This window comes from Salvelinus alpinus, chromosome 12 (assembly GCF_045679555.1).
Source record: "Salvelinus alpinus chromosome 12, SLU_Salpinus.1, whole genome shotgun sequence".
NCBI lineage: Eukaryota > Metazoa > Chordata > Actinopteri > Salmoniformes > Salmonidae > Salvelinus > Salvelinus alpinus.
Window position 1 is genome coordinate 16,694,609 of NC_092097.1, and position 25,771 is coordinate 16,720,379.

At 42.7% G+C, this 25,771-nt stretch overlaps 2 protein-coding genes across 2 annotated transcripts in view; one reads left to right on the forward strand and one right to left on the reverse strand.

The window, feature by feature from the left end:
- The window catches only part of LOC139536571 (uncharacterized), a 154,527-nt gene that overhangs the window by 111,212 nt on the left and 17,544 nt on the right, over positions 1-25,771 (reverse strand). The gene's annotated exons all lie outside the window — the stretch shown is intronic.
- On the forward strand, positions 4,055-24,573 carry LOC139535618 (MAP kinase-activated protein kinase 2-like). The gene is made up of 10 exons (XM_071335209.1): positions 4,055-4,782; positions 17,848-17,987; positions 19,079-19,143; positions 19,278-19,357; positions 19,482-19,608; positions 21,536-21,611; positions 21,869-21,993; positions 22,671-22,756; positions 22,950-23,030; positions 23,510-24,573. Exons 1-10 carry the CDS (start codon positions 4,489-4,491, stop codon positions 23,663-23,665), a joined length of 1,230 nt encoding a protein of 409 aa, XP_071191310.1. The 5' UTR covers positions 4,055-4,488; the 3' UTR covers positions 23,666-24,573.

Consider the following 25,771-nt stretch of genomic DNA (forward strand, 5'->3'; position numbering starts at 1 on the left):
TTCCCGTGGTGCTGGGCCTATCCTGGTTAGCTTGTCATAACCCCACTGTTTCTTGGCCACAGAGGGCTCTCACGGGGTGGTCGTGAGAGTGCTCAGGTAGGTGTTTAGGGGTTTCCGTTGGTGCTACTACCGTGGAGAGTCCAGACCAGGTCTCCACTGTGCGCATTCCCCCTGAATATCCCGATTTGGCTCTCACCTTCTCCAAAAAGAAGGCGACTCAATTACCACCTCATCGACGGGGCGATTGTGCGATAGATCTCCTGGTAGACGCTGCACTTCCCAGGAGTCACGTGTATCCCCTCTCACAGGCGGAGACGGAGGCTATGGAAACATATGTCTACGAATCCCTGCGTCAGGGATACATTCGGTCCTACACTTCACCCGCCTCCTCGAGTTTATTTTTGTGAAGGAGGGAGGTCTGCGCCCATGTATTGACTATCGGGGTCTGAATCAGATCACTGTGAGGTATAGTTACCCGCTACCGCTCATAGCCACAGCGATAGAGTCAATGCACGGGGCGCGCTTCTTCACTAAACTAGATCTCAGGAGCGCTTATAACCTGGTGCGTATCCGGGAGGGAGATGAGTGGAAGACGGCTTTCAGTACCACCTCTGGGCACTATGAGTACCTCGTCATGCCGTACGGGTTGATGAATGCTCCATCAGTCTTCCAAGCCATTGTAGATGAGATTTTCAGGGACCTGCACGGGCGAAACTATGACGTGGGGGACCGGGAGTTGTTGGCTGTCGTCAAGACTTTGAAGGCGTGGAGACATTGGCTTGAGGGGGCTAAACACCCTTTTCTCATCTGGACTGACCGCCGCAATCTGGAGTACATCCGGGCGGCGAGGAGACTGAACCCTCGCCAGGCAAGGTGGGCCATGTTTTTCACCTGTTTTGTTTTCACTCTTTCTTACAGACCAGGTTCCCAGAACGTGAAGGCAGACGCACTCTCCCGGCTGTATGACACAGAGGAGCGGCCCATGGATCCCACTCCCATACTCCCGGCCTCCTGCCTGGTGGCGCCGGTAGTGTGGGAGCTGGACGCGGACATTGGGCGGGCGTTGCGTGCAGAGCCCGCTCCCCTCCAGTGTCCCGCTGGGCGTCTGTACGTTCCGTCTGCTGTCCGTGAGCGGCTGATCTATTGGGCCCACACGTCACCCTCCTCTGGTCATCCAGGCATCGGTTGGACAGTGCGCTGTCTGAGCGAGAAGTACTGGTGGCCCACTTTGACTAAGGACGTGAGGGTTTATGTTTCCTCCTGCTCGGTGAACGCCCAGTGTGAGGCACCTAGGCACCTACCCAGAGGTAAGTTACACCCCTTACCCGTTCCACAGCGGCCATGGTCACACCTGTCATTCGATTTCCTGACCGATCTTCCCCCATCACAGGGAAACACCACGATCCTGGTCATTGTGGATCGTTTCTCTAAGTCCTGCCGTCTCCTCCCTCTGCCCGGTCTCCCTACAGCCCTACAGACTGCGGAGGCATTGTTTACGCACGTCTTCCAGCACTATGGGGTACCTGAGGATATAGTGTCTGATCGAGGTCCCCAGTTCACTTCGAGGGTCTGGAAGGCGTTCATGGAACGTCTGAGGGTCTCGATCAGCCTTACCTCAGGGTTTCATCCTGAGAGTAACAGGCAGGTGGAGAGAGTTAACCAGGATGTGGGTAGGTTTCTGAGGTCCTATTGCTAGGACCGGCCAGGGGAGTGGGTAGCGTTCGTGCCCTGGGCAAAGATGGCCCAGAACTCGCTCCGCCACTCCTCCAATAACCTCTCCCCCTTCCAGTGTGTATTGGGGTATCAGCCAGTTCTGGCTCCTTGGCATCAGAGTCAGACCGAGGCTCCTGCGGTGGATGACTGGTTCCGGCGCGTGGTGGAAACATGGGACGCCGCCCATGTTCACCTTCAGCACGCCGTGCTGCGCCAGAAAGTTGGCGCCACCGTAGTGAGACCGGGTCTGGCTCTCGACCCGAAACCTGCCCCTCCGCCTGCCCTGCCGGATGCTGGGTCCGCGATTTGTGGGTCCATTTAAAGTCCTGAGGAGAGTGAAAGAGGTTTGTTACAGGTTACAGCTTCCCCCCGATTACCGCATTAACCCCTTGTTCCATGTGTCTCTCCTCAGGTCGGTGGTGGCTGGCCCGCTCCAGGAGTCTGAGGTGTGGGAGGTTCCTCCGCCCCCTCTGGACATCGAGGGGGCCCCGGCGTACTCCGTTCGTTCGCTACTGGATTCGAGACGTTGGGTGAGGGGCCTTCAGTACCTCGTGGACTGGGAGAGGTATATACCGGAGGAGAGATACTGGGTTCCGGTGGAGGACGTGTTGGATCCTTCTCTGCTGCGAGAGTTCCACCGTCTCCGTCCAGATCGCCCTGCGCCTCGCCCTCCGGGTCGTCCCCGAGGCCGGTGTTGACGCACTGCTGGAGCCGCGTGTCGGGGGGGGGGGGGGGGGGGGTACTGTCACGACTTCTACGAAGTCGTTGCCTCTCCTTGTTCGGGCGGTGTTCGCCGGTCTTCTAGCCATCGCCGATCCATTTTTCAATTTCCATTTGTTTTGTCTCGTTTTCCCACACACCTGGTTCTCATTTCCCTCATTATGTGTTTCTCATTTCCCTCATTATGTGTTTAACCCTCAGTTTCCCCCATGTCTTTGTGTGGTATTGTTTATCTGTTTTCATGTATGCGCACGTTAGGCTGGTTGCGCTGGGTTATGTTCAACCCATATTTGTATTTTGTGTTTGTTTGTGCCGTGTGCTTTTGGTTCGCCAAATAGGCTCCGTTTTGCTACCAAATATCGGCTCTCCTGCGCCTGACTTCCTACAGCCCTTCACGCATAACTTGACATAGGGTCCTGTGGTCTAGAATGTAATTGTATGCTGTAGCGTTAACATTTCCTTTCACTGGAACTAAGGGGCCTAGCCCGAACCATGAAAAACAGACCCAGACCATTATTCCTCCTCCACCAAACTTTACAGTTGGCACTATGCATTCAGGCAGGTAGCATTCTCCTGGCATCCGCCAAACCCAGATTGGACTGCCAGATGGTGAAGCATGATACGTCACTCCAGCCCACGCTTGGCATTGCGCATGGTGCTCTTAGGCTTGTGTGCGGCTGGTTGGCCAGGGAAACCCATTTCCTGAAGCTCCAGACAAATAGTTATTGTGCTGTCGTTGCTATCAGAGTCAGTTTGGAACTCGGTAGTGAGTGTTGCAACCGAGGACAGATGATTTTTACGTGCTATGTGCTTCAGCAGTCGGCGGTCACATTCTTTGAGCTTGTGAGCTGATGAAGACAGCTTGTCTATCGAAATGTTGGATATTAGGTAATTCAATTATTGCATCTGAGCTCCTATAGAGCTCTCCTTTTCTTGTTCAAGTCTTCTACTCCGCTAGCCAGCACTTCGCCTAAACAGGTATGCATTTCTTTCACCTCCAGATTAGCTTGTGCGGCCTACCACTTTGCTACTGAGCCGTTGTTGCTCCTAGACATTTCCACTTCACAATAGCAGCAATTGCAGTTGACAGGGGCAGCTCCAGCAGGGCAGAAATTTGGCGAATTGACGGTGCCACGTTGAAAGTCAGTGAGCTCTTCAGTAAGGCCATTCTACTGCCAATGTTTGTATATGGAGATTGCATGGCTGTGTGCTTGATTTTATACACCTTCCAGCAATGGGTGTGGCTGAAATAGCCGAATCCCCTCATTTGAATGGGTGTCCATATACTTTTGGTCATGTAGTGTATATAGAGGGATGGATATCCTTGAAAACTGAAGCAGGCATCACCTGCTTAGGTAACACTGGCAGTCATTTCAAACACGTAATCTAACATATACAGTAATCTGACATTTGAGTATAGTAATTATTGCATAGAAACCATCCTACTTGTTGTTAGTCTTCAGGGGATTTTTTTTAATTTGATTCCATTCAACTCAACCCTACCCTGACTACCAGTTATTTGTCAACTGTACTGCTCCTTTAAAAGACAGCCGCTGGAGAAATATGACTTGGGTAGAGGAGTAATGCTTATGCAAGCTCCTCAGTCAGTAGCCCATGTGAATGTAACGAAAGGACGTTGGAAAGTGACGAGGCCAGTTTAACCGAAGTCATTCTACTATAGCCTACTCAGATGTGGACATGTTTTAGTGAAAAAAATGTTACACCGTGGATATACAGGATTATTGAATTGAACTTGAATTGAATAATTGGTTGAAGAATATCAATATTTTTCCATTTCATTTTTAAGTTATAGAAAACTTTTTGTATCAAACTTTTTTAATAGTGGGACTATTGTTTTAAACATCCCAAGGCACACAGGAACTGGCCAAGAGAAAGTGACTACCGAATGCGTGCCATTTTCAGTGTCTGGGAGTCATTTCTGCTTGGCGTAAATTACGGACAAGCGCGTCATTTCACTTGCGAATCATATTAGCCTATTGAGGTCGTTTTTTCATCCTGGGGGACCACTCACAGAGACACAGCATCTGTGGGACCATGCTACAAAATGGTATGGGTAAGGAGAAACCTTCGGAACTGCCGAAGGCTGAGCAAGAACCAGACTTCCCATCAGAACCTCCAACCCAGCCAGCCCCCACTGACAGCGCAGTGCGTACGGCACAGGACACGGATTCCACGCACTTCCCCTTGCCCGTGTTCCCCAAATTGGAGATAAAGCGTAACGCGGTGACAGACGATTATAAGATATCTAGTCAGGTCCTTGGGTTTGGGATCAATGGGAAGGTTCTGGAATGCACAAATAAGAAGACGGGGGAGAAGTGCGCACTGAAGGTAATATCACCTACCAATGGAAATAGGCTGTTGCTCACTCGGAGTGTGAGTCCTGATGCCATTTGGTCGTATTGGGATCTTGCATATTCCCTAGTGAAGATCAAATCAACTAGAAAAACTAACTTAGGAACTTTGATCGGAGTTTCTTATCAGATGTCTTTCTGCTTATACACTTAGAAAAAAAGATGATATCTATAAAAGGGTTATTCGACTGTCCCCATAGGAGAACCCTTTAAATAACACTTGTTGGTTCATGGTAGAAGCCTTTTTGGGTTATACATGGCACCCAAAAGGGTTATACCTGGAACTAAAACAGGTTCACCTATGGGGACAGCTGAAAACCATTGGAACCATGTTTTCTAACAGTATACAAACTCATTCACCATGTGCCAAGTACTAGCATGACATTGTAAATGAGTATTATATTGAGGAAAAGCAAGGAAAAGCCATGGTGGTGTAATAACACAGTAATTAACATGGGCAACTAGTGTGTACCGGTATCCATGTGTGTGTAATGCATATTCTATGTGTGTGTGTGCTGGCTGGCAGGGGCATCACCAGAGGTTCATAACATTCAGGGCTCAACTCATAGTGGATACGCTATGAGTTGGAATTATAGCCCACCAACTTTACAGTGGCACTCACTCATCTTTGTATTTATATTGCGAAAGGCCTTTTAGCTACTGCCTACTGTTCATTGACAGCCACATCGACAGCCACAACTCAACAATCAGCTGAGTTCCGGTAGCCTAGGCCTATGCGCTCCTGATGTGACAAAAAATAATCGACAACGATTTTTTTTAAAGAAGCTACTGATCCTATGTGGCTAAATTATACTCTCTGGTGTAGTATTTTCAATTATTTAATTAATTTCTTTACAGACAACAGTAGGCTAATTATATAATTTGGAAAATGTATTTACATTTCTCTGCAGCACTTCCAGCACCCCTTCCATGTACTGTGCTCTCCCCAAGGCCATATAATTAACACTTCTTATTATTAATTCAATGGATTGTAGTCAGTAACCCCATATGAGGTTATTGCATAGTTAGGCCTACTGTTACAATAATATTTAAAGTAATATATCATGCAGTAGCCTGTAGAATAATTTCATTAAGTCAATGAACAAGTGTTTCAATCTAATCACGTATTTTCTCATGTTTACCCAATTTAGTTAACATTTCCCAGCCTAATTGTAATCTAATATCCAAACTGAGATTCAGTGAAAACAAAAAGACAATGTACCATGCTTGGCCCTTTGTAGCGCAGGCGTTCGACTAGCGGAACCCCTTGACAACATTCCGCTGAAAAGGCAGCGCGGGAAATTCAAAAATATTTTTTTGAAATATGTAACTTTCACACATTAACAGCAACTGAAAGATAAACATCTTGTTAATCTACCCATCGTGTCCGATTTCAAAAAGGCTTTACAGCGAAAGCACAACATGATTATGTTAGTTCAGAGCCAAGTAAAAAAAAAACACACAGCCATTTTCCAGCCAAAGATAGGAGTCACAAAAAGCTGAAATATAGATAAAATTAATCACTAACCTTTGATGATCTTCATCAGATGACACTCATAGGACATCATGTTACACAATACATGTATGTTTTGTTCGATAATGTGCATATTTATATCCAAAAATCTCAGTTTACATTGGTGCGTTACGTGCAGTAATGTTTTGATTCCAAAACATCCGGTGATCTTGCAGATAGCCACAGAAATCCCAGAAATCCTCATAATAAACATCTATAAAAGATACAAGTGTTATTCACAGAATTAAAGATAGACTTCTCCTTAATGCAACCGCTGTGTCAGATTTCAAAAATCTTTACGGAAAAAGCATAATCTGAGTACGGCGCTCAGAGCCCAATCCAGCCAAAGAAATTTCCGCCATGTTGGAGTCAACAGAAGTTAGAAATAACATGATAAATATTCACTTACCTTTGACCTTCATCAGAATGCACTCCGAGGAATACCAGTTCGACAATAAATGACTGATTTGTTCCATAAAGTCCATAATCTATGTCCAAATAATCCATTTTCATGAGCACTAGGTCCAGACAAAAACTCAAAGTTCCGTTACAGGTCGTAGAAACATATCAAACGATGTATGGAATCAATCTTTAGGATGTTTTTAACATAAATCATCAATAATGTTCCAACCGGAGAATTCCATTGTCTGTAGCAAAGGACTGGAACGAGAGGTAACTCTGTCGGGAGCGCGCGTCACGAGCCTGAGACACTCTGCCAGACCACTGACTCAAACAGGTCTCATGAGCCCCTCCTTTGTAGCAGAAGCCTGAAACAAGTTTCTAAAGACGGTTGACATCTAGTGGAAGCCTTAGGAAGTGCAACTTAACCCCATAGACACTGTATTCGGTAGGCCAAGCTTTGAAAAACTACAAACCTCAGATTTCCCACTTCCTGGTTGGATTTTTCTCAGGTTTTGACCTGCCATATGAGTTCTGTTATACTCACAGACATCATTCAAACAGTTTTAGAAACTTCAGAGTGTTTTTTTTATCCAATACTACTAATAATATGCATATATTAGCATCTGGGACAGAGTAGCAGGCAGTTTACTCTGGGAACGCATTTCATGCAAAAGTGAAAATGCTGCCCCTATCCCAAACAGGTTTTGAAGAAGCTCGTTGGTGTTACATTTATTATAGGCAAACCAGTGGTGTCGTGATATATTTTGCCTAACGGAGCACAATTAAAAAAATTATTATTACATACTATTTTCTGATTTAAAGTTGGTAGACTACCTACATGTAGGCCGATTTGTACAATATCATTTTAGAATATACGCCTACATACAATGCCTCATCCAAGTTGCACGATTGCATATGCCTACACATAGGCCTAGTGGCTCAAAGAAAATGTTCTATTTTTTTCATCCTAAAACAAAAAATGAGGCCTACCTTATTATAAATTAGGCCATCATTGTCAATCGTGAATGAAAATGATTAACGTTTTACTGGATCAGCATCTGCATGCTAGTCATTTGCATGCCAACAACCTGCATGACAATAATTTGATCCCAATCCCTTTGGGAATATACATTTTGATCTTGTTAAATGATTTAAGTAGCCTAACTAATGTTTAATCAAATGTTAGAGCAGATGGAGTTAAACAGAGCCACCTGTATATTGTTTCAGTCAAAGCATATTTAGCCTATGGCGCGCGCTGTTGAGTTTTTAAAAAAAGAATTCAGCACAATCATCCTAAATTGTCATAAGAAATGACGTGGTGTTTTTGGTCTAACAGTAGCCTAGCATCATATATGCTATTATATTCGCTTTGTTATCTAGAGAACGAATGAATCATTAACTGATTGTGTGAGACACAGCACCATACTGAGAAGTGGCGAAGCATCGCTCCGCTGCCCAACAGCAGCACTATACCGCTGATTATAAAGTGTGGATGACTTCAGGAGTTTCAAGTAACCAGCTCTATGAACTAAGCGGGATATTCAGTTGATCATTTTGTTTTACACCATCCCAGCAGCTCTACATATTCAGGGATGACCCAAAATCATTCGGGGCTAAAGCTAAAGCCCTGAAAGCCAGGTCCTGGTGACGTCCCTGCTGGCTGGCTGGCGGTGGCATTGACCTTCAACTAGCCTATCAGTTAAAGGAAAATTCCACCCCAAAATGTTATTTTGGTATTTGTTTCATTAGTCCATTGTTGAGATAATCTCAAAATGTTTTTCATGGCAGCAATCAAGTTTTCAAGATATATAACTTCCAAAATACAGAAATACAACCAACATGATACATTTTGTTTAATTACACAGTACCAGTCAAAAGTTTGGACACACCTATTAATCAAGGGTTTTTCGTTATTTTTACTATTTTCTACATTATAGAATAATAGTGAACACATCAATACTATGAAATGACACATATTGAATCAAGTAGCAACCAAAACAATGTTAAACAAATCAAAATATATTTCATAATTTAGATTCTTCAAATAGCCACCCTTTGCCTTGATGACAGCTTTGCACACTTTTGGCATTCTCTCAACCAGCTTCATGAAGTAGTCACCTGAAATGTATTTCAATTAACAGGTGTGTCTTCTTAAAAGTTCATTTATGGAATTTCTTTCCTTCTTAATGCTTTTGAGCCTCAGTTGTGTTGTGAAAAGGGAGAAGGGTGTATACAGAAAATAGCCCTATTTGGTAAAAGACCAAGTCCATAGTATGGCAAGAACAGCTCAAATAAGCAAAGAGAAACAACAGTCCATCATTACTTTAAGACATGAAAGTCAGTCAATATGGAACATTTCTTCAAGTGCAGTCGCAAAAACCATCAAGCGCTATGATGAAACTGGCTCTCATGAGGACTGTCACAGGAAAGGAAGATCCACAGTTACCTCTGCTGCAGAGGATAAGTTCATTAGAGTTACCAGCCTCCGAAATTGCAGCCCAAATAAATGCTTCACAGAGTTCAAGTAACAGACACATCTCAACCACAAGTGTTCAGAGGAGACTGCGTGAATCAGGCCTTCATGGCTGAATTGCTGCAAAGAGACGTACTTGGGCAAAGAAACACGAGCAATGGACATTAGACTGGTGGAAATCTGTCCTTTGGTCTAATGAGTCCAAATGTGAGATTTTGGTTCCAACCACTGTGTCTTTGTGAGACACAGAGTAGGTGAACGGATGATCTCCGCATGTGTGGTTCCCACCGTGAAGTATGGAGGAGGAGGTGTGATGGTGTGGGGGTGCTTTGCTGGTGACACTTAGTGGGTTTGCACTTAGTGGGACTATCATTTGTTTTTCAACAGGACATTGACCCAACACACCTCCAGGCTGTGTAAGGGCTATTTTACCAAGAAGGAGAGTCATGGAGTGCTGCATCAGATGACCTGGCCTCCACAATCACCCGACCTCAACCTAATTGAGATGAGTTGGATTTGGGATGAGTTGGACCGCAGAGTGAAGGAAAAGCCTCCAACTAGTGCTCAGCATATGTTGGAACTCTTTCAAGACTGTTGGAAAAGCATTCCTCATGAAGCTGGTTGAGAATGCCAAGAGTGTGCAAAGCTGTCATCAAGGCAAAGGGTGGCTACTTTGAAGAATGTCAGATATAAAATATATTCGGATTTATTTAACACTTGGTTGATGACTACATGATCCCATATGTGTTATTTCATAGTTCTGATGTCTTCACTATTATTCTACAATGTAGAAAATAGTAAAAATAAAGAAAAACCCTTGAATGAGTAGCTGTCCAAACTTTTGACTGGTACTTTATATCTTGAAAACTTGATTGCTGACATAGAAAACATTTTAGGACTATATCAACAATGGACGTAGGAAACAAATACCAAAAGACAGTTTTTTGGTGGAGTTTTCCTTTAAGGTGCTGACTCTGCTCCTGGAGTTGGGTTCCTGGAAGACAGGCAGGGGGGATCATGGGATGGGCTGAGGCTCAGAACAAATGTGTTACTCTAGTTTTGATTTACACGTGTGCAGGGGTTGGAACCAAAATTATTTTCCAATCGTTTAATTCTGAACAGAACCATTATTTTTTTTGTGTCGTTCCACTGTTCCGACCAGCAAAATAAAGTTCTGAACCGGTTCGAACAAAAAAAAGTAATGGTTTATATCATTCCTTTCTGTTCCTTTTTAAACCTTTGAAATATATATTATTTTTACATTTAGCTCGACATTAAATTACTTCACCAATGGATAGAGCAGCTTGCTATGGTGCGGGCAAGCTATGCACATGCATTGGGCAGACAAGTGGGCATCTTGTTGTTACGACATGCATTATCTGAATTAGGCCCACAGAATTATACCTACGGAGGAGCAGCTTCTATGAAAGAACTTTGAATGTCTTTGAACTTCAGAGAGTTGGTTTAACTAACATTGGACCAGAGATAGCACTTGATCATGAATCTCCGTTCCGTTACATTACACATAATGCCGCCTAGAGTTTAAGAGCTAGACCAGCTAGCTAGCTAACAAGCTTGTGTGTGCAGAGTGGCATCAGAATTAAAATATAAACATGTCTTACCTTTTTGTAGTTAATAACGTAATAACCATAGTATCCTTAATTAGCGTTGAAAAAGTGAATCCATTGTTCTCTAATGAAAAATCTCTCTCCCTAATTTCTGAATCACGCTTGTCTGTAGCTACAGCAGACTATGCATGCTTCGGCGGGAGGGGGAGAGGCAGGCAGTCTACACACACACTGGGAAAGATGATCAGCTGGCAGGCAGGCAGACACTGGAATACGTTTTTGAGTGAGTGAGGGCTTTGCATACGGTAGGTGCTTTGTTTAGGTTTTTGTGGGACTGGAAAAAAATGCACAGAACGTTAAATAACGTTATTAACCAGTTACCATGCTTTTAAAATAATGGTTCTGTTCCGGAACAGTATAGATCACTTTTGTTCTCGGTTCTGATTCTGGTTCTGTTCCTTGAAAAATGTAATCATTTTTGGTTCTGTTCTCTGAACTGGTTCCAACCCCTGCACTTGTGTGCTTTGCATGTTACTATTCTGGTTGAGCGGCAACAACCTTGTGTGTGATCTGACCATATAGTATTTAGCACATCGGCATGATGCAAGACACTGTTAACCTACTGAGCTAAAGCATAAGTTTTCTTATCACACACCACACACACACACACGACACACAACTTACGTTGTTCTGGCCAATGGAAAGCTGTCACCTGTCAGTACAGGGCTACAGAGGCAGCGATTTACTGCCTACAGCAGGGGTACTCAAATACTATTTGAAAAGGTCTGGTTAGGGACATTTCCTCGGTGGCAAAGGTCCAGATGTATAATGTTATTTATCGGCGTAGTGACAAACCCCCACCTGCGCAACCCTTTTAAACCCAAACTGTTCACATCCATCTTGTTGGCAGAGGAAAAAAATGCAGTTTTTAAGCTAATTTCCTGCATTCTACACTTTTGCCATGGAAGGAAGGGAAAATGTAGCACTATTGTAAATTCTACACATTTTCTATGTTTATGTGTGTTCATATGATACCAGGAGTTGAATTCCGACTGAATTCGTAATAAATAAATATATATATTTTGTTTTTATAGTCTGGACCCGTGGTCCGTATTGACCCTGTTCTGGGTCCGGATCCTTCTTTTTACATATGGCTGTCCTACAGTAATCCAGCTGGATCAGAATCTCCTAACCAGGAGCATATAGTCAAACACAAAGGACAAGAGGGGGGCGTGGGTCAGGATAAAAGGATTGGATACAGTACAGAATCGGAGAAAAGAGAGATAGGAGAAGGGAAGAGAGCAGGTCATTTTACAGGGGATGGCAGAAAAAAGAGTAATATGTGTTTGGAATTGTCCTGAATTCAAATCTATCTTGTCATTCACATTCAATTATTAGAGGTTATTTAAACTAGTTTTTCAATTTAAATTACTATAAAAAATTATTGCAACCAATAGAATGTTATATATATATATATATATATATATATATATATATATATATATATATAAAGAATCATTAAATCATTTGTTTCGGTATTGTCCATTTGTAGCTTGTTTTTGGTCACAGGTTCAGGAATGGCTGAAGAATTGCACCATTTGCCTGGAGCTAACTCTGCAGATAGCACTGCTGGGTGATTTTGAAAATCATAGTCAATCGATCAATAATATAATAATACTCTTAGCAAAAATGTTTATCTTTAATTTACAATCTGTAGAAACTATTAGAATAGAAAGGTTGGATGGTCTTCAGAGATAGATGGGAGGGGTTGTGTGTAGCTGAAGGATGAGACTAAAAACAAACAAAAGATAACTATTGTAAAATATACCATGTCCCTAAAATGTATATAGTATGTATAAGCTGGAAGTAGAAGTCTAAGTGTTGTTGTCCATTAGTTTACTCCAATTAGGGGAGGGGTGGTAGGGTTAGGGGAAAATAATAAAGAAAAATCAATTAAAAAAAGATTTATATATATATTTACAAAAAAAGATATAGGGGATTGGAAATGATGCAGACAATTACATTGATGGAAGCCACAATCTATCTGCACTATTAAAGCTGATCTACCCTCCAAATAAATGTTTTTACAATAATAATTATTATTAGAGGTTATTTTCAGTGTTTGGGACATCATACAGCAGAGTGCAATCAGTCAGGAAAACATCATTTGGCAAACGGATGCTGTGGATAATTAGGGTACAAGTACTGACGGATGCTGTGGATAAGTAATGAGCATTTTAAATTGGAGGACTGAAAGTTGGCCTGCTGACTGACATTGTCTGGTATAGTTGCCTATTACAGGTAAGAAGCTGTGTTAAGCATTTTAATTGCAATCACAACTGGGTGTCTCACCAGGTGCCTGCTCATAACTCCCACTGTCAGAGAGGACCCAGAGCAGGTCACAGCAAAGATCATCTATTATATTGACAAGATGGTCGACTGACCGCTCTACTAATGGAAATACATGTCTGCAAAGGCGAAAGACAGGCTGGAGGAGGCGAGATCAGGTGGGAATGTTCTAGCTAGCCATTGATCTTTTGTAGAAAACATATCAATATACTCGTAGAAAATGTAAGCATTATGGAACTTCTGTTTGCTCAAATAAGCCTCACCTATCAAAAGAGCAATTCACTTTTATCTTTACCAAATTCGACACTCTCTCATTGCCCCCATACAAAAACTCCTCACTTGGTCTGCTTAACCCTATAATCGTAAAGCAGACCAAGTCTGCTTAATCTGTGAGGACATATTTTGGGCGGAGTCGACCCTCTCGCTTCGCCTCATCCTCTCTGGTCACAGTGACCAGGAACTACCCATGGAGCCACAGGGCAAAGCTGTCCTATAAGGGCTCTCACTCAGATCCAATTTAAGAGCTTGGAGAATGTGACCAATGGAAAGCATTTCAATATTGACTGCAGGGAATGGACACCACCCACTGTATGCCAAATAAAATACAAGTGTGAAATGTGGATTGGAAAATATTCTGTCAGGGGTGGGGTGGTGTTTCAGAGTTTGCTTTTGTGTTTTTGTGATCGTACAGAAGCCAGCCTCTGTTTGTATAAGCCTGGGTGAGCCTTGTGCATAAAGTATAAAATTGGCACATTTACGACTAGATTTTTCCTTTGTTTTTAACTACAAGACAAACAGCCATAGACAGAACAAGTCATTGGGATGAACAGCTGTCCAGCTCAGTCACTTTTTAATTAAGTCCACTCCTAAACGCTAAGTGTAATGGATGGGTATAGTTTTAATCCACTCTACTAGACCTGAAGAGAAGCCATCCTTTTAATCTGATTCAATTACAGCGATCAGGGTTATCTCGTCTTAGACTTGCCTGGCTGCAAGCTCTAAGAGTCTGTGTCTAGCCTAAAAAGACCCAGTGTTCTTCCATGAAGGAAATCCTGAGATTCCATTCACTGTATGTTCCATTAGAACCTTTATTTGGCTGGGGAATGTTTCATTCTGGAACTCTAATTCACTCTCTTCATAGTCAAGCTCTTCTTCTTTCAAAGAGTTTTTTGATTAATCTAATTTCATGGATTTGCATCTATGTGGTTTTAGCTCACTGTTCAGCTTCCTCAGCTTCTGTTTATGTTTGTGGTTGTTGTTATTATATTATAAACCACTGGCATGGCTTATACAACTTTTTGGCATGGTTGGCAGGATTGTGGTCCATCTGTGCTTCCGTTGAGGCCCACTTAAAATACTATGGTTTCGTTTCACATGAAAGTGATTTGAGAGACTGTAGTGGCAGGTAGCCTAGAGGCAGGTAGCCTAGTGGTTAAGAGCATTGGGCCAGTAACCGAAAAGTTGCTGGTTCGAATCCCCGTGCCGACTAGGTGAAAAATCTGTCAATGTGTGTCTGGCTAAAAATGTAGTGTGTAGCAGAGTTAACCTGAACTCTGATCCCCAGAAAAGTTGGTTATGAGAATTAAAACAGTTAATCAGTCAGAGGGATGGTGTGATGATAAGCATTATAGTAAAAACATGTTCTGTTCAGGTTAATATATATTTCAGGATTATACCTGGTTACATACCACAAATTGGTATTACTACTATATTAGTACAATGTCTGCCTGTGTAGCCTATATGTAAATACTATAGATTTAGCTACATTTAGTTTCAAGTGGAATCTTATTATCTATTGAGCATCAGATAAGGTTCCTAATCTAATATCAGTAGTATCTCTTAATGTTCTCTCCAGTTTCATCTGTTCTTCCATAACTACTTACTACAGCATTATATATCCTGCACTCTCACACCTATCTCTCAGCTCTATTTACTCAATTTTATGACCTCCGCTTTATTGGCTGGAAACAATTATAAAGGGAAAGGTAGGGTAAACAAGCTCTGTTACTGAGACACACACATCAATATCCAGACTGCCCTCAACCTTGAACAGTCTCTAAACTTCCTCATTTGCAGCAGTGTGTAAAGCTATTGATGCTGCATGTGCCAGTGTGCGTGAGAAGGTCTATGGAGCTATATGAAGGAAAATATGAGATTTTCTCTGTGGCTACCAGGACACAATGCTATGTTAGGAGGGGCTGAGAAGGATCTGATTGGTTTCGAGGAAGATGGGGGGGGACTGTTGATTTTCTCACCTATGTGGTTGCTAGATGGATTGGCTGCATTCAAAGGATCAGAGTGTCTGCTAAATGTCCAATTCTTTTTGTCTGTAGCAGAGTTAACCTACTAACCTGAACTCTGGAAAGTTGGTTATGAGAATGTGTGTCCGTGCGTGCGTGTGTGTGTGTGTGTGTGTGTGTGTGTGTGTGTGTGTGTGTGTGTGTGTGTGTGTGTGTGTGTGTGTGTGTGTGTGTGTGTGTGTGTGTGTGTGTGTGTGTGTGTGTGTGTGTGTGTGTGTGTGTGTGTGTGTGTGTGTGTGTGACCATGCGTGTGTGTGTTTCTGCGTCTATGTGTTTGCCCACATTGAATTTCTCAGAATTTCTACCCTATGTGGAAGCTAGATGGATTGCAACAGTACTAGACTGCATTCAAAGCAAGTCTCCCGCCTCCACCACATCCCATTTCCCTGTAACATAGTGTAGACTCACGCTTGAGCCTTTTACTTTCGGGCAGTGGTGTAAAGTACTTAAGTACTATTTAAGTTGTTTTTTGGGGGGTATCAATACTTTACTTCACTACTTATATTTTTGACAACTTCTACTTTTACTTCACTACATTCCTAAAGAAAATAATGTACTTTTGACTCATTTTCCCTGACACCCAAAAGTACTAGTGAAAAGCTAGTTAGATGTAACAATAATTTCCTACACTATTCAGTGCAGAAATTGAGCAAACAGTATAGAATTCTAGCAAGCAGGAAATGACAGAGAGATTTCTACATTGGCCGCTTGCCCCGGTTTCCACCAGATATCACAGCCACAAAGTCAAAACAGCTATACCATTTTGACAACAGAAGCCGACCCAGCGGTAGAAATCAAGAGGTGAATATCACGGCAAATCAACACATCATTCCACTATTACTGCAGATATATTATGGACATTTTCTAAAATTACAGAAATGTCTTTTCTTTTTTTTTCTCAAAAAAAATCCCATGTGTAGCACCTTAGTTCCTCCAGGAACAAAGGGGATTTTAGGGCTTGTACTAAAGTTTTCCAACGTTTCCAGTTTTGCTTACATTACATTTACATTTGAATCATTTAGCGGACGCTCTTATTCACTGGACAGGAAATGAAGCGCACGGGGCCCTAAGCTATCTGTATCTTCATATGAGAACCCATAAAACACAATAAAGTAGCCAAGACTCTTTCTCACATGCTCTCCAGATACTGGACAGAAATGAAGACCACTCTTTTATAGTGACCCTGGGTACTGTGGGTTGTGAGATGAAGTTTAAACACACATCAGTTAAAGAGGCCAACGGAAGTCCTTCGCTTCGCTTCCACTTTCAACACACATCCATCAAAGGGGAAGTCCTTCCTCTTTAGAGAAAGACTATCACTATAGGCATAGATATAAAAATAAACTCACACACTAATTCATGCCAAAGAAAACACAACTAAGCACATGTGTACGATAAACACACACATAAAAACACACTCATTCACAATATAAATACCCAAAGATGAATAATCCCTCATTATTTTGTGTGAAGTTGATATGAAACCTAGTTCCTATAGTAACATTGTAAATGTTAAAAAAGGGTTTATGATTGTTCTGGTTGAAGTTTCACCTGTGTCTTTTATTAGCTGCTCTTTACAACATGTGCCTTGGCCATAAGCTATTCAGTTTGGATGGATGATGCAACGAGGATATGATGAGAGCAAGTCTCTTAGGGCCAAATCCAAACTTTTGCATACTTTCCCTGTGTTCAAGAAACTATCTCATTCATTGTTAAGTGAGGGAGTCAGGTTCTCCAGTTATGACTTCTATTATCGAATGAGACCATAAAAGTCTGTTTATTGCCAGTCATTCTAAAACCACAACTTTCTAGATGAAACTCCTTCTCCAAGTGCAAGTGTATGTACAGTAACTTCCACATTTCTCACCATCCACATTGTCATATAATTGAAGCTGTAAAAAAGTGAGGTAAAGCATGTGTAAGGTTGTGGCAAAAGGAGGAGTGGTGGCCAGACTGTCTGTGTTGTGTTCTGTTCTCAGCTGCAGCTCTGTGACTGGGCTGGCATGGTATCCAGCAGGAGCCCACTCTGTAACTGTCAGCACCCAAAAATACCCTCTGATGGAATGGAAGACGGGTGCTATGTCAAGGCCTGCCAGCTATCTGTGTGTGTGTTCGTGTGTGTGTGTGAAATGACTTAACAGGCCCACTGTGGTAGGGAACTGAAAGAGGGAAAAGATAACATTGAAGTCCTGTTACGGACAGGTCAGGCAGATCAGGGGAGTTGTTAAGTGTCATCATGATTAATACGTTGACATTTAAATGGATCAGGTTTGGCTGCGTGGCCAACCAGCCTCTTTTGTCATGATTGATCAATTCCCTTCAGGACAGAACGAGTGCCTGGTTGGAATGCCAATTGTTTCACTTAAATGAAGTAATTCAATCTCACTCTCTGCCCTTCCCGTACTCCACTCCTTCCCCACACTTCACTCCAACACAGATCCTCTATGACAGTCCCAAGGCGAGGCAGGAGGTTGAGCTTCACTGGCGGGTGTCGGGGGGACCTTACATCGTTGGTATTCTCAGTCTGTACGAGAACATGAATCATGGGAAGAAGTGCCTGCTCATCATCATGGAATGGTAGGATCTTGTCCTGTCAGCTCTTTGACTACATTACCCAGAATCCTCTGCTATGTGGGAATACAAGTCCCATTTCTCTGTCTTCAGCAACTAGCCGTAAACTATTGACATAGTGCCAATCCCTCATAGCTTCTCTCTGATACCATTAGGCTTGATGGAAAGGTCAGTCACTTGGCCTTGGTATGTCTATGCAGGCCAAGTATGTGGGCAGGCCTGGGCCACGGCTGGGGCTCCACCTGTGCCTCACAGATCACCACAGGTTCTCCTCCGTACTCAGAGATGACACAGACGCTCTTGATATACTGTAGTAATTTCTCGTAGTCTAGACCACCCAAGTTTTAAGGAAATAAAGAGCACATGGTTGGAGCAGTGAGAATGCATTAACTCAAGTGTGTATGTGGAATTTTAGATACTGACATTGATTTCCAATGAGCTGCATTTCTAAAGAAATGGGAGTATAGTGTACTGGCAAGTCATAGACAGTGAGTGTGATGATTCAGAGCAGGGGGTGTATGTGACGTGTTTTGCTCGCTGTAAAGTAATCTGTCTTTGTGGTCAGCTCTTTCCTGTCTCAGAGAGGTTGAGAGGAGGGCAGCTAAGCTCAGCTAGTTTAATGAAGGAGAATATTCTATAACTGAGTTTGACTCGGATCACTCTCTCTTACTCACTTCCTCCTCTATCTCTCACGTGCATACACACACGCACACTCAATAGAGCATACAAACAATTATTTTCACATAACAGAAAGTGATTCACCGTGTTTTTCGAAAGACGAAGATCATTGAGGAGGATAGAGGAGTCCCTGTCTGTATGGATGTTTATGTGTATAATGACAAAATGGAAAGACAGAGGGCCAGATGAAGTGCATAGCAGACTGTTCTGTCCCCAGTCTAACGTTATCCCACGAAACATCAACCTCATCTAAATGGTTCCTGTTTTCACTATTATTTTAGGGCTTTTTATTCAAGTAGCAGAGTTTATCTTTTTGAAACATGTCTCGTGTGAGAGTTATAGGCAGTGTTATGTTTCGAATGATAACTCCATGACAGCATCTCAATATTAACTCAATGTATGTGTTTCTCTTGTTCCAGTATGCAAGGGGGAGAACTGTTCAGCCGGATCCAGGCCAGAGGAGACCAAGCTTTCACTGAGAGAGGTGAATGGACATAGAGTGGAGGGGGCCAATGAAAAAGGATTGAGTCTGTTTCTGGGAATGGACATACTATACTGTATATGTGTAATGTTACAGACAGTGTTGTCCTGAGACTGTGTAACTCTGCTCTCATCTAGAGGGCTCAGAGATCATGCGGGATATTGGCACAGCCATCGAGTTTCTCCACAACATGGACATCGCACACAGAGACATCAAGGTGAGCAATGTGACACTGACACACAGATGAAGATAACAGCAGCAGATAATGACAGAGTTGCCATACATTTAGTAATACTATGTGCACAGTTAATGACAGATACATTTCACTTCCCCTCCCTCAGCCTGAGAACCTGCTGTACACTCATCAGAAGAGCAACGGTACTCTCAAACTGACAGACTTTGGCTTCGCTAAGGAGACCACTCTACACAACCTCCTGCAGACCCCCTGCTACACCCCTTACTATGTGGGTAAGTTCCCAGCTAACATATTTGATTCCTTGGAAGTTGTGGGAACGTACATCTTTGGTTTTCCATTGGTTCTGGGAATGAAGCCATACGTTTTTAAAAAACGTTTTAGGTGAACGGAAGTGAACATTTCGCCTGTTCTGGGAACGTTCCTTTTTAGGTTGCAAGGAAATTCTGAGAACGTCTGTATGATGCAAAATGCATCATACAAGCCAGATTACTGTATTTTGAAAGTTACATATCTTGAAAACTTGATTGCTGACATACAAAACATTTTGGGACAATATCAACAATGCACTAATGAAACAAATAACAAAAAATAGTTTTGGGGTAGAGTTTTCCTTTAATGTTCTTTGTAATATTTGAGAACATTCCCAATGTCAAACCAATTGGAGAACATTCCTAGAACATTACCAACACTTAAATTACATTTAACCATGATTGAACTTTTAGGAAACGTTCTGTTAAATTAATGAAATACCAAGAAAATAATGTTATTTTGTCAAGTTCCTTAAATGTGCGTAGAATGTTCCAAAGCCAAGCAACTGTCCTGCACCATTCCCAGAATGTTGTGGGAAGGTTGTATGCAAAGTGAACATAGGACAACCACACTCTCACCAAGCTCTAAGAAACATATGGTTCTCAGAACGTCATGTGCGAGCTGGGTGACAATACTAAACTACTGTAGGAATATGTGTAATAATCAGATTTACAGAGCCTTCAGAAAGTATTCAGACCCCTTGACTTTTTCAACATTTTGTTACATTACAGCCTTGTTCTAAAATTGATTAAATAAAAAATGTTACTCAGCAATCTACACACAATACTCCATAATGACAAAGCGAAAACAGGTTTTTAGAAATACCTTATCTACATAAGTATTCAGACTGTTTGCTATAAGACTCGAAATTGAGCTCAGGTGCATCCTGTTTCCATTAATCATACTTGAGATGTTTCTACAACTTGGAGTCCACCTGTGGTAAATTCTATTGATTGGAAATGATTTGGAAAGGCACACACTTGTCTATATAAGGTCCCATGGTTGACAGTCCATGTCAGAGCAAAAACCAAGCCATGAGGTCAAAGGAATTGTCCGTAGAGCTCCGAGACAGGATTGTGTCGAAGCACCGATCTGGGGAAGGGTACAAAAACATTTCCCAGCATTGAAGGTCCCCAAGACCACAGTGGCGTCCAACATTCTTAAATGGAAGAAATTTGGAACCACCAAGACTCTTCCTAGAGCTGGTCGCCCGGCCAAATTGAGCAATCGGGGGAGACGGACCTTGGTCAGCGAGGTAAACAAGAACACGATGGTCACTCTGACAGAGCTCCCGAGTTACTCTGTGGAACCTTCCTGGATGGACAACCATCTCTGCAGCACTCCACAATTTTTTTTGAATAAGGCTGTAAATTTCACATTTGAGGTAAGACCTAGATGCAGACAACGTCGAATTAACAACAGTATATTAATACAACTGGGGCAGGCAAAAGACAGGTCAAGGGCAGGCAGGGGTCAGTAATCCAGATAGGTGGGGCAAAGGTACAGGATGGCAGGCAGGCTCAGGGTCAGGGCAGGCAGAAAAAGTCAAAACCGGGAAAACTAGAAAACAGGAACAATCAAGAGGAAGGAACAGACAGAAAAACGCTGGTAGGCTTGACGAAACAAAACGAACTGTGTATAAATAGTATAGTATAAAACGAATAGTATAAATACACAGGGGATAATGAGGAAGATGGTCGACACCTGGAAGGGGGTGGAGACAATCACAAAGACAGGTGAAACAGATCAGGGTGTGACAGTAACGTAACAAAATGTGGGAAAAGTCAAGGGGTCTGAATACTTTCCGAATGCACTGTATGTCACTATATTCTGCGTATAATATTGGACAAGTAATTGTATTTTCCATCTGTCTGTTTTCCTGTTTATAAGCTCCTGAGGTTTTGGGCCCGGAGAAATATGACAAGTCATGTGACATGTGGTCTCTGGGCGTCATCATGTATATCCTGTGAGTAGTGTGTGTGTGTGTGTGTGTGTGTGTGAGTAGTGTGTGTGTGTGTGTGTGTGTGTGTGTGTGTGTGTGTGTGTGTGTGTGTGTGTGTGTGTGTGTGTGTGTGTGTGTGTGTGTGTGTGTGTGTGTGTGTGTGTGTGTGTGTGTGTGTGTGTGTGTGTGTGTGCATATACAGTGCATGCATACTATATAATCGTTTGATAGTCAGTGCAACCTAATAACTATCAACCTCTATGCATTTGTCTCCTGTTTAGGCTGTGTGGTTTCCCACCGTTCTACTCTAACACGGGCCAGGCCATCTCTCCAGGGATGAAACGGAGGATCAGGATGGGCCAGTACGAGTTCCCCAAACCTGAGTGGGCTGAGGTGTCAGAGGAAGGTGAGACTGGGTCGGGTCACCCTTCCACTAGACAAAGGTTCCCCAATTGGTGGCCTGCGGATGTTTTTATTTGGCCCCCCAAGTTTTCTAATCAAAAAAATTATGCATTTTCCTTGTTGGACATAAAATACGGTAAAAATACCAGAAAATCAGCTGGAAGTTATTTTAATTTTGGAAATCTGTTCCCATGTATTCCCGGACATAATAGAGAGATGTGGTTGTATACAAATGTAAGCAAGGTGTTTTAGTCAAATATGTTATCTGTTTGGGCTTCTTGCGGTCAATTTGCAATCTGCAAATTATTTGTAATTATGTTCCGGCCCCCCTACCATCCGCTCAAGAAAAAAATTGGTCTGCGGGGGAATCTAGTTGATGATCCCTGCACTAGACTATTAGACCTGGCTTTTGTTTATTTGTTAGTATAGCTCTGCATTCCCTCCAATGTTGTCACTCCCAGAAATCGCTTTCATTCAGACAAACCTTTGCAAACTTCTAAATAGTGTGTTTTATAGCACAACACTCATCCACAAGCACACCCAAACATAGACAATTCACACTCGTAGGGCTTCCTGCTCATGTGGACCAACTGGCGCCTTATTCCAAAACAAAGCCTTGGCTGGGGCCTGGTGTGTGTCTGTGTGTGTTTTGACCTCGATCCTCTTATTGATTTCTCTCAGCCAAACAGTTGATCCATCAGCTGCTGAAGACAGACCCCAACGACAGAATGACCATCACACAGTTTATGAACCACCCCTGGATCAATGTGAGTGTGTGTGTGTGTGTGTGTGTGTGTGTGTGTGTGTGTGTGTGTGTGTGTGTGTGTGTGTGTGTGTGTGTGTGTGTGTGTGTGTGTGTGTGTGTGTGTGTGTGTGTGTGTGTGTGTGTGTGTGTGTGTGTGTGTGTATATATACAGTGCATGCATACTATATAATCGTGTCTGTGTTTTGTCATTGCAGCGGTCCATGGTTGTTCCCTCCACACCGCTCCACACCACACGGGTCCTGACTGAGGACAGAGAGATGTGGGACGACGTGAAGGTCAGAATCAGACTAACACTGACACCCTCTGGTCATCCAGGAACTTCCCAGGATCAGCAGAATCATAGAATGCATTGACTTTACATCCAGACAATATTTTAAATACAGTTGAAACAATGAAAATTACACGTTTTCCCATTTAGATATCTTAAAATGTGAGCGGAATTTCAGTGCTTTTGTGGTGTGAAAATATTTAAATGGAATTGCTCCCAGACCAGATGACCCTGGAGTGGTTGACCTTCCACAAGGGGGAGGCAAACATCACAGTCTGGTCTGAAGCCATTTTTAGAAACAGAGGGCTTATTGCCTCCTCTCCTATTTATTATGCTGTAGGCTATATTCAGAGCAGAGCTTTATCTTCTGTCTATCTACCTTATTCTATCTATCATTAAATAAACCTGCCCTTTGATTCTTCTTCTCTCTCTTCTTTATTTCCCACCCTCTTTTCTCCCTAACCCTTTCCTCTCTGTGTGCTGTAGGAGGAGATGACCAGTGCTCTGGCCAACATGCGTGTGGACTACGACCAGGTGAAGATCAAAGACCTGGACACCTCCAGCAACCCACTGCTCAACAAGAGACGCAAGAAGGCCGCTGCCGGGGGGAAATTGGGAGGCAGCGTCTGCAACAGCCAGTGAAAGACTGGAGGTGGGAGGGAAGCCACAGCCAGAACAGGAAGGGAAGTCCAGAGGACACACCTGGAACAGCTGGGAGGAAAAAAGGCTGTGGGAGGTCTGGGCAGAAGAGATTTATCAGGGGGAGTGTGTTCATACTTAAATCAGCCGAGGGAGAAGAGGGGAGGCATAAAGGAGGGAGGGGGTACTGTTAGGAAACAGCAGGGAAATGTGATTTGGAGATTCTCAGCAATCAGTCGAATTGAAGGACACATGAAGTGATGACAATGTATGAAACCCTTATCAGCCAAGATCAGCAGGCCTTCATACTGTAGGCCTTCCATCAGTTTTTAATTTGATTGTGTGTTAGTGTGTGTGTTATTTTGAAAGGTCATTCAGAATCTGCTCTTTATAAGTTCATGTATGTTTGTTGTGTGTGTGCCTGTGTGTTTACGTGTGTTGTAACCAATGTTCCCTCTAAAAAATTTCAGCACTGAGCAAATTTCAGGTCTGCTGAACACAAACTTGAACATTGTGAAAATTCTGTGCAACTTCCAGCGCACTTTTACTGTGAACACTGAGGCTGTACCCGCTTTAAGTTAGTTTTAACAGTGGCCAAGTCATCTACTGTGGCTATTTGATCATAATGTAGGCCTACCAGAGTGGCCTACCATCAAAAACAATGGAGAAAATGCATCCCATAACATGTTAACATGGAAATAGCTGTTCTATCATTCAGCCTGCAGTAGCAGCCAATGTGTGGTGTTCAATGTACGCCAACATTCCATGAGACCTTTGAAAAAAACATGCAGGGCTTGACATTAACCTGTTTATCCACTTGTTCTTCAGACAAGGAGGTGACTGAAAATGTTGTTGTGTGATGCAAGAAACCACTTTACAAAATAAAATGCATTATTATTACCATACCATTATTACAGAGAATCAGACAAATTATACTACCCTCTGCCTATTGGCTACTTAGCTTATTCAAGCCTGTCTCAAAATACAACACTGCTCCTTTAAGACAACAAAAGCTCTTTACCTGACTCGCTTTTCAAAGATGTCTCGAAATGTACACGATTTGTGCTCTTGTAGGAAGCAATCACTCCCCTATGGCTTACTACAAAGTATCTATAACTGGGCTAATAATCGAGCTAACTTGCAAAGGATATTAATAAAATGTGCACGTGTCTACATGCAGCTCTCACTTTGATCTCAAAACATGGGCATCTGCTCAGAACCACTCATGCTGTAAACACAGTCCAGTTCAAAGTTAAATGGCAAAGATCCATATATGGCTATTTTCTATTTGCATATAGGCCAACTGCAGCTCTGATTGGTTAAGCCTCACCGGTCTGTGTAGAGCAAGGGCTGAGTGGTACATGTCAATGCAATAGAATCCTACTCCGATGCATTCTGCCTACAAGAAAATCTCTTGCATAGTTAATTTTGTTTTGATATGTTGCATTGAAAGTGGCTAATATTGCGTTGATTCGATCAAATTTGCCACAGTAAAGGCAAAACATTGACAGTGTTAACAGGGAAAACTCTAGAACAGTGGTCACCAACCTGTTCTGAGTTAAGATCACTTTGAGTCAAAATGCAAGCAGAGATCTATCGCTTAGACTTTTTTTTTTTACATAAAAAACAACATTAACCAATTAAAAACAGTACTGTAGCAATGAGGTTTGTTCAGTAAGCTATAGGCCCAATACATTTATCGCATATAGGCTTTTCTTGAATTGCCCTGCCAATACATTGTTGTTTAGGAATTTGAGGTAGGATACTGTATATGATCACACCGGTAATAGATCAGTTGTTGTATTACTTATGCGGCACAGCTGAGTGAGAATACATTTAAATAATTAGCTTTTTATTTTACTGGGTCGATGGTGCCTGAATCTATGGTCAGTCTCAGCGGAGGGAGAGAGCAGCAGACTGAGGGTCCGCCTCTCAACATCCCTCCGCTCTCCCTTTCCTCCACTGACACAGACCAAAAAGGGAAACCGTCTTCCAGCTGATGGCGAAAACTCGAGTCGCACCGCATTATTTCTGCCTCATGTACAAATTCATGTTGTTCCTCCTATGAACAGAGAAAGTGAAATATTCCTCTATATTAAAAAAGACTCA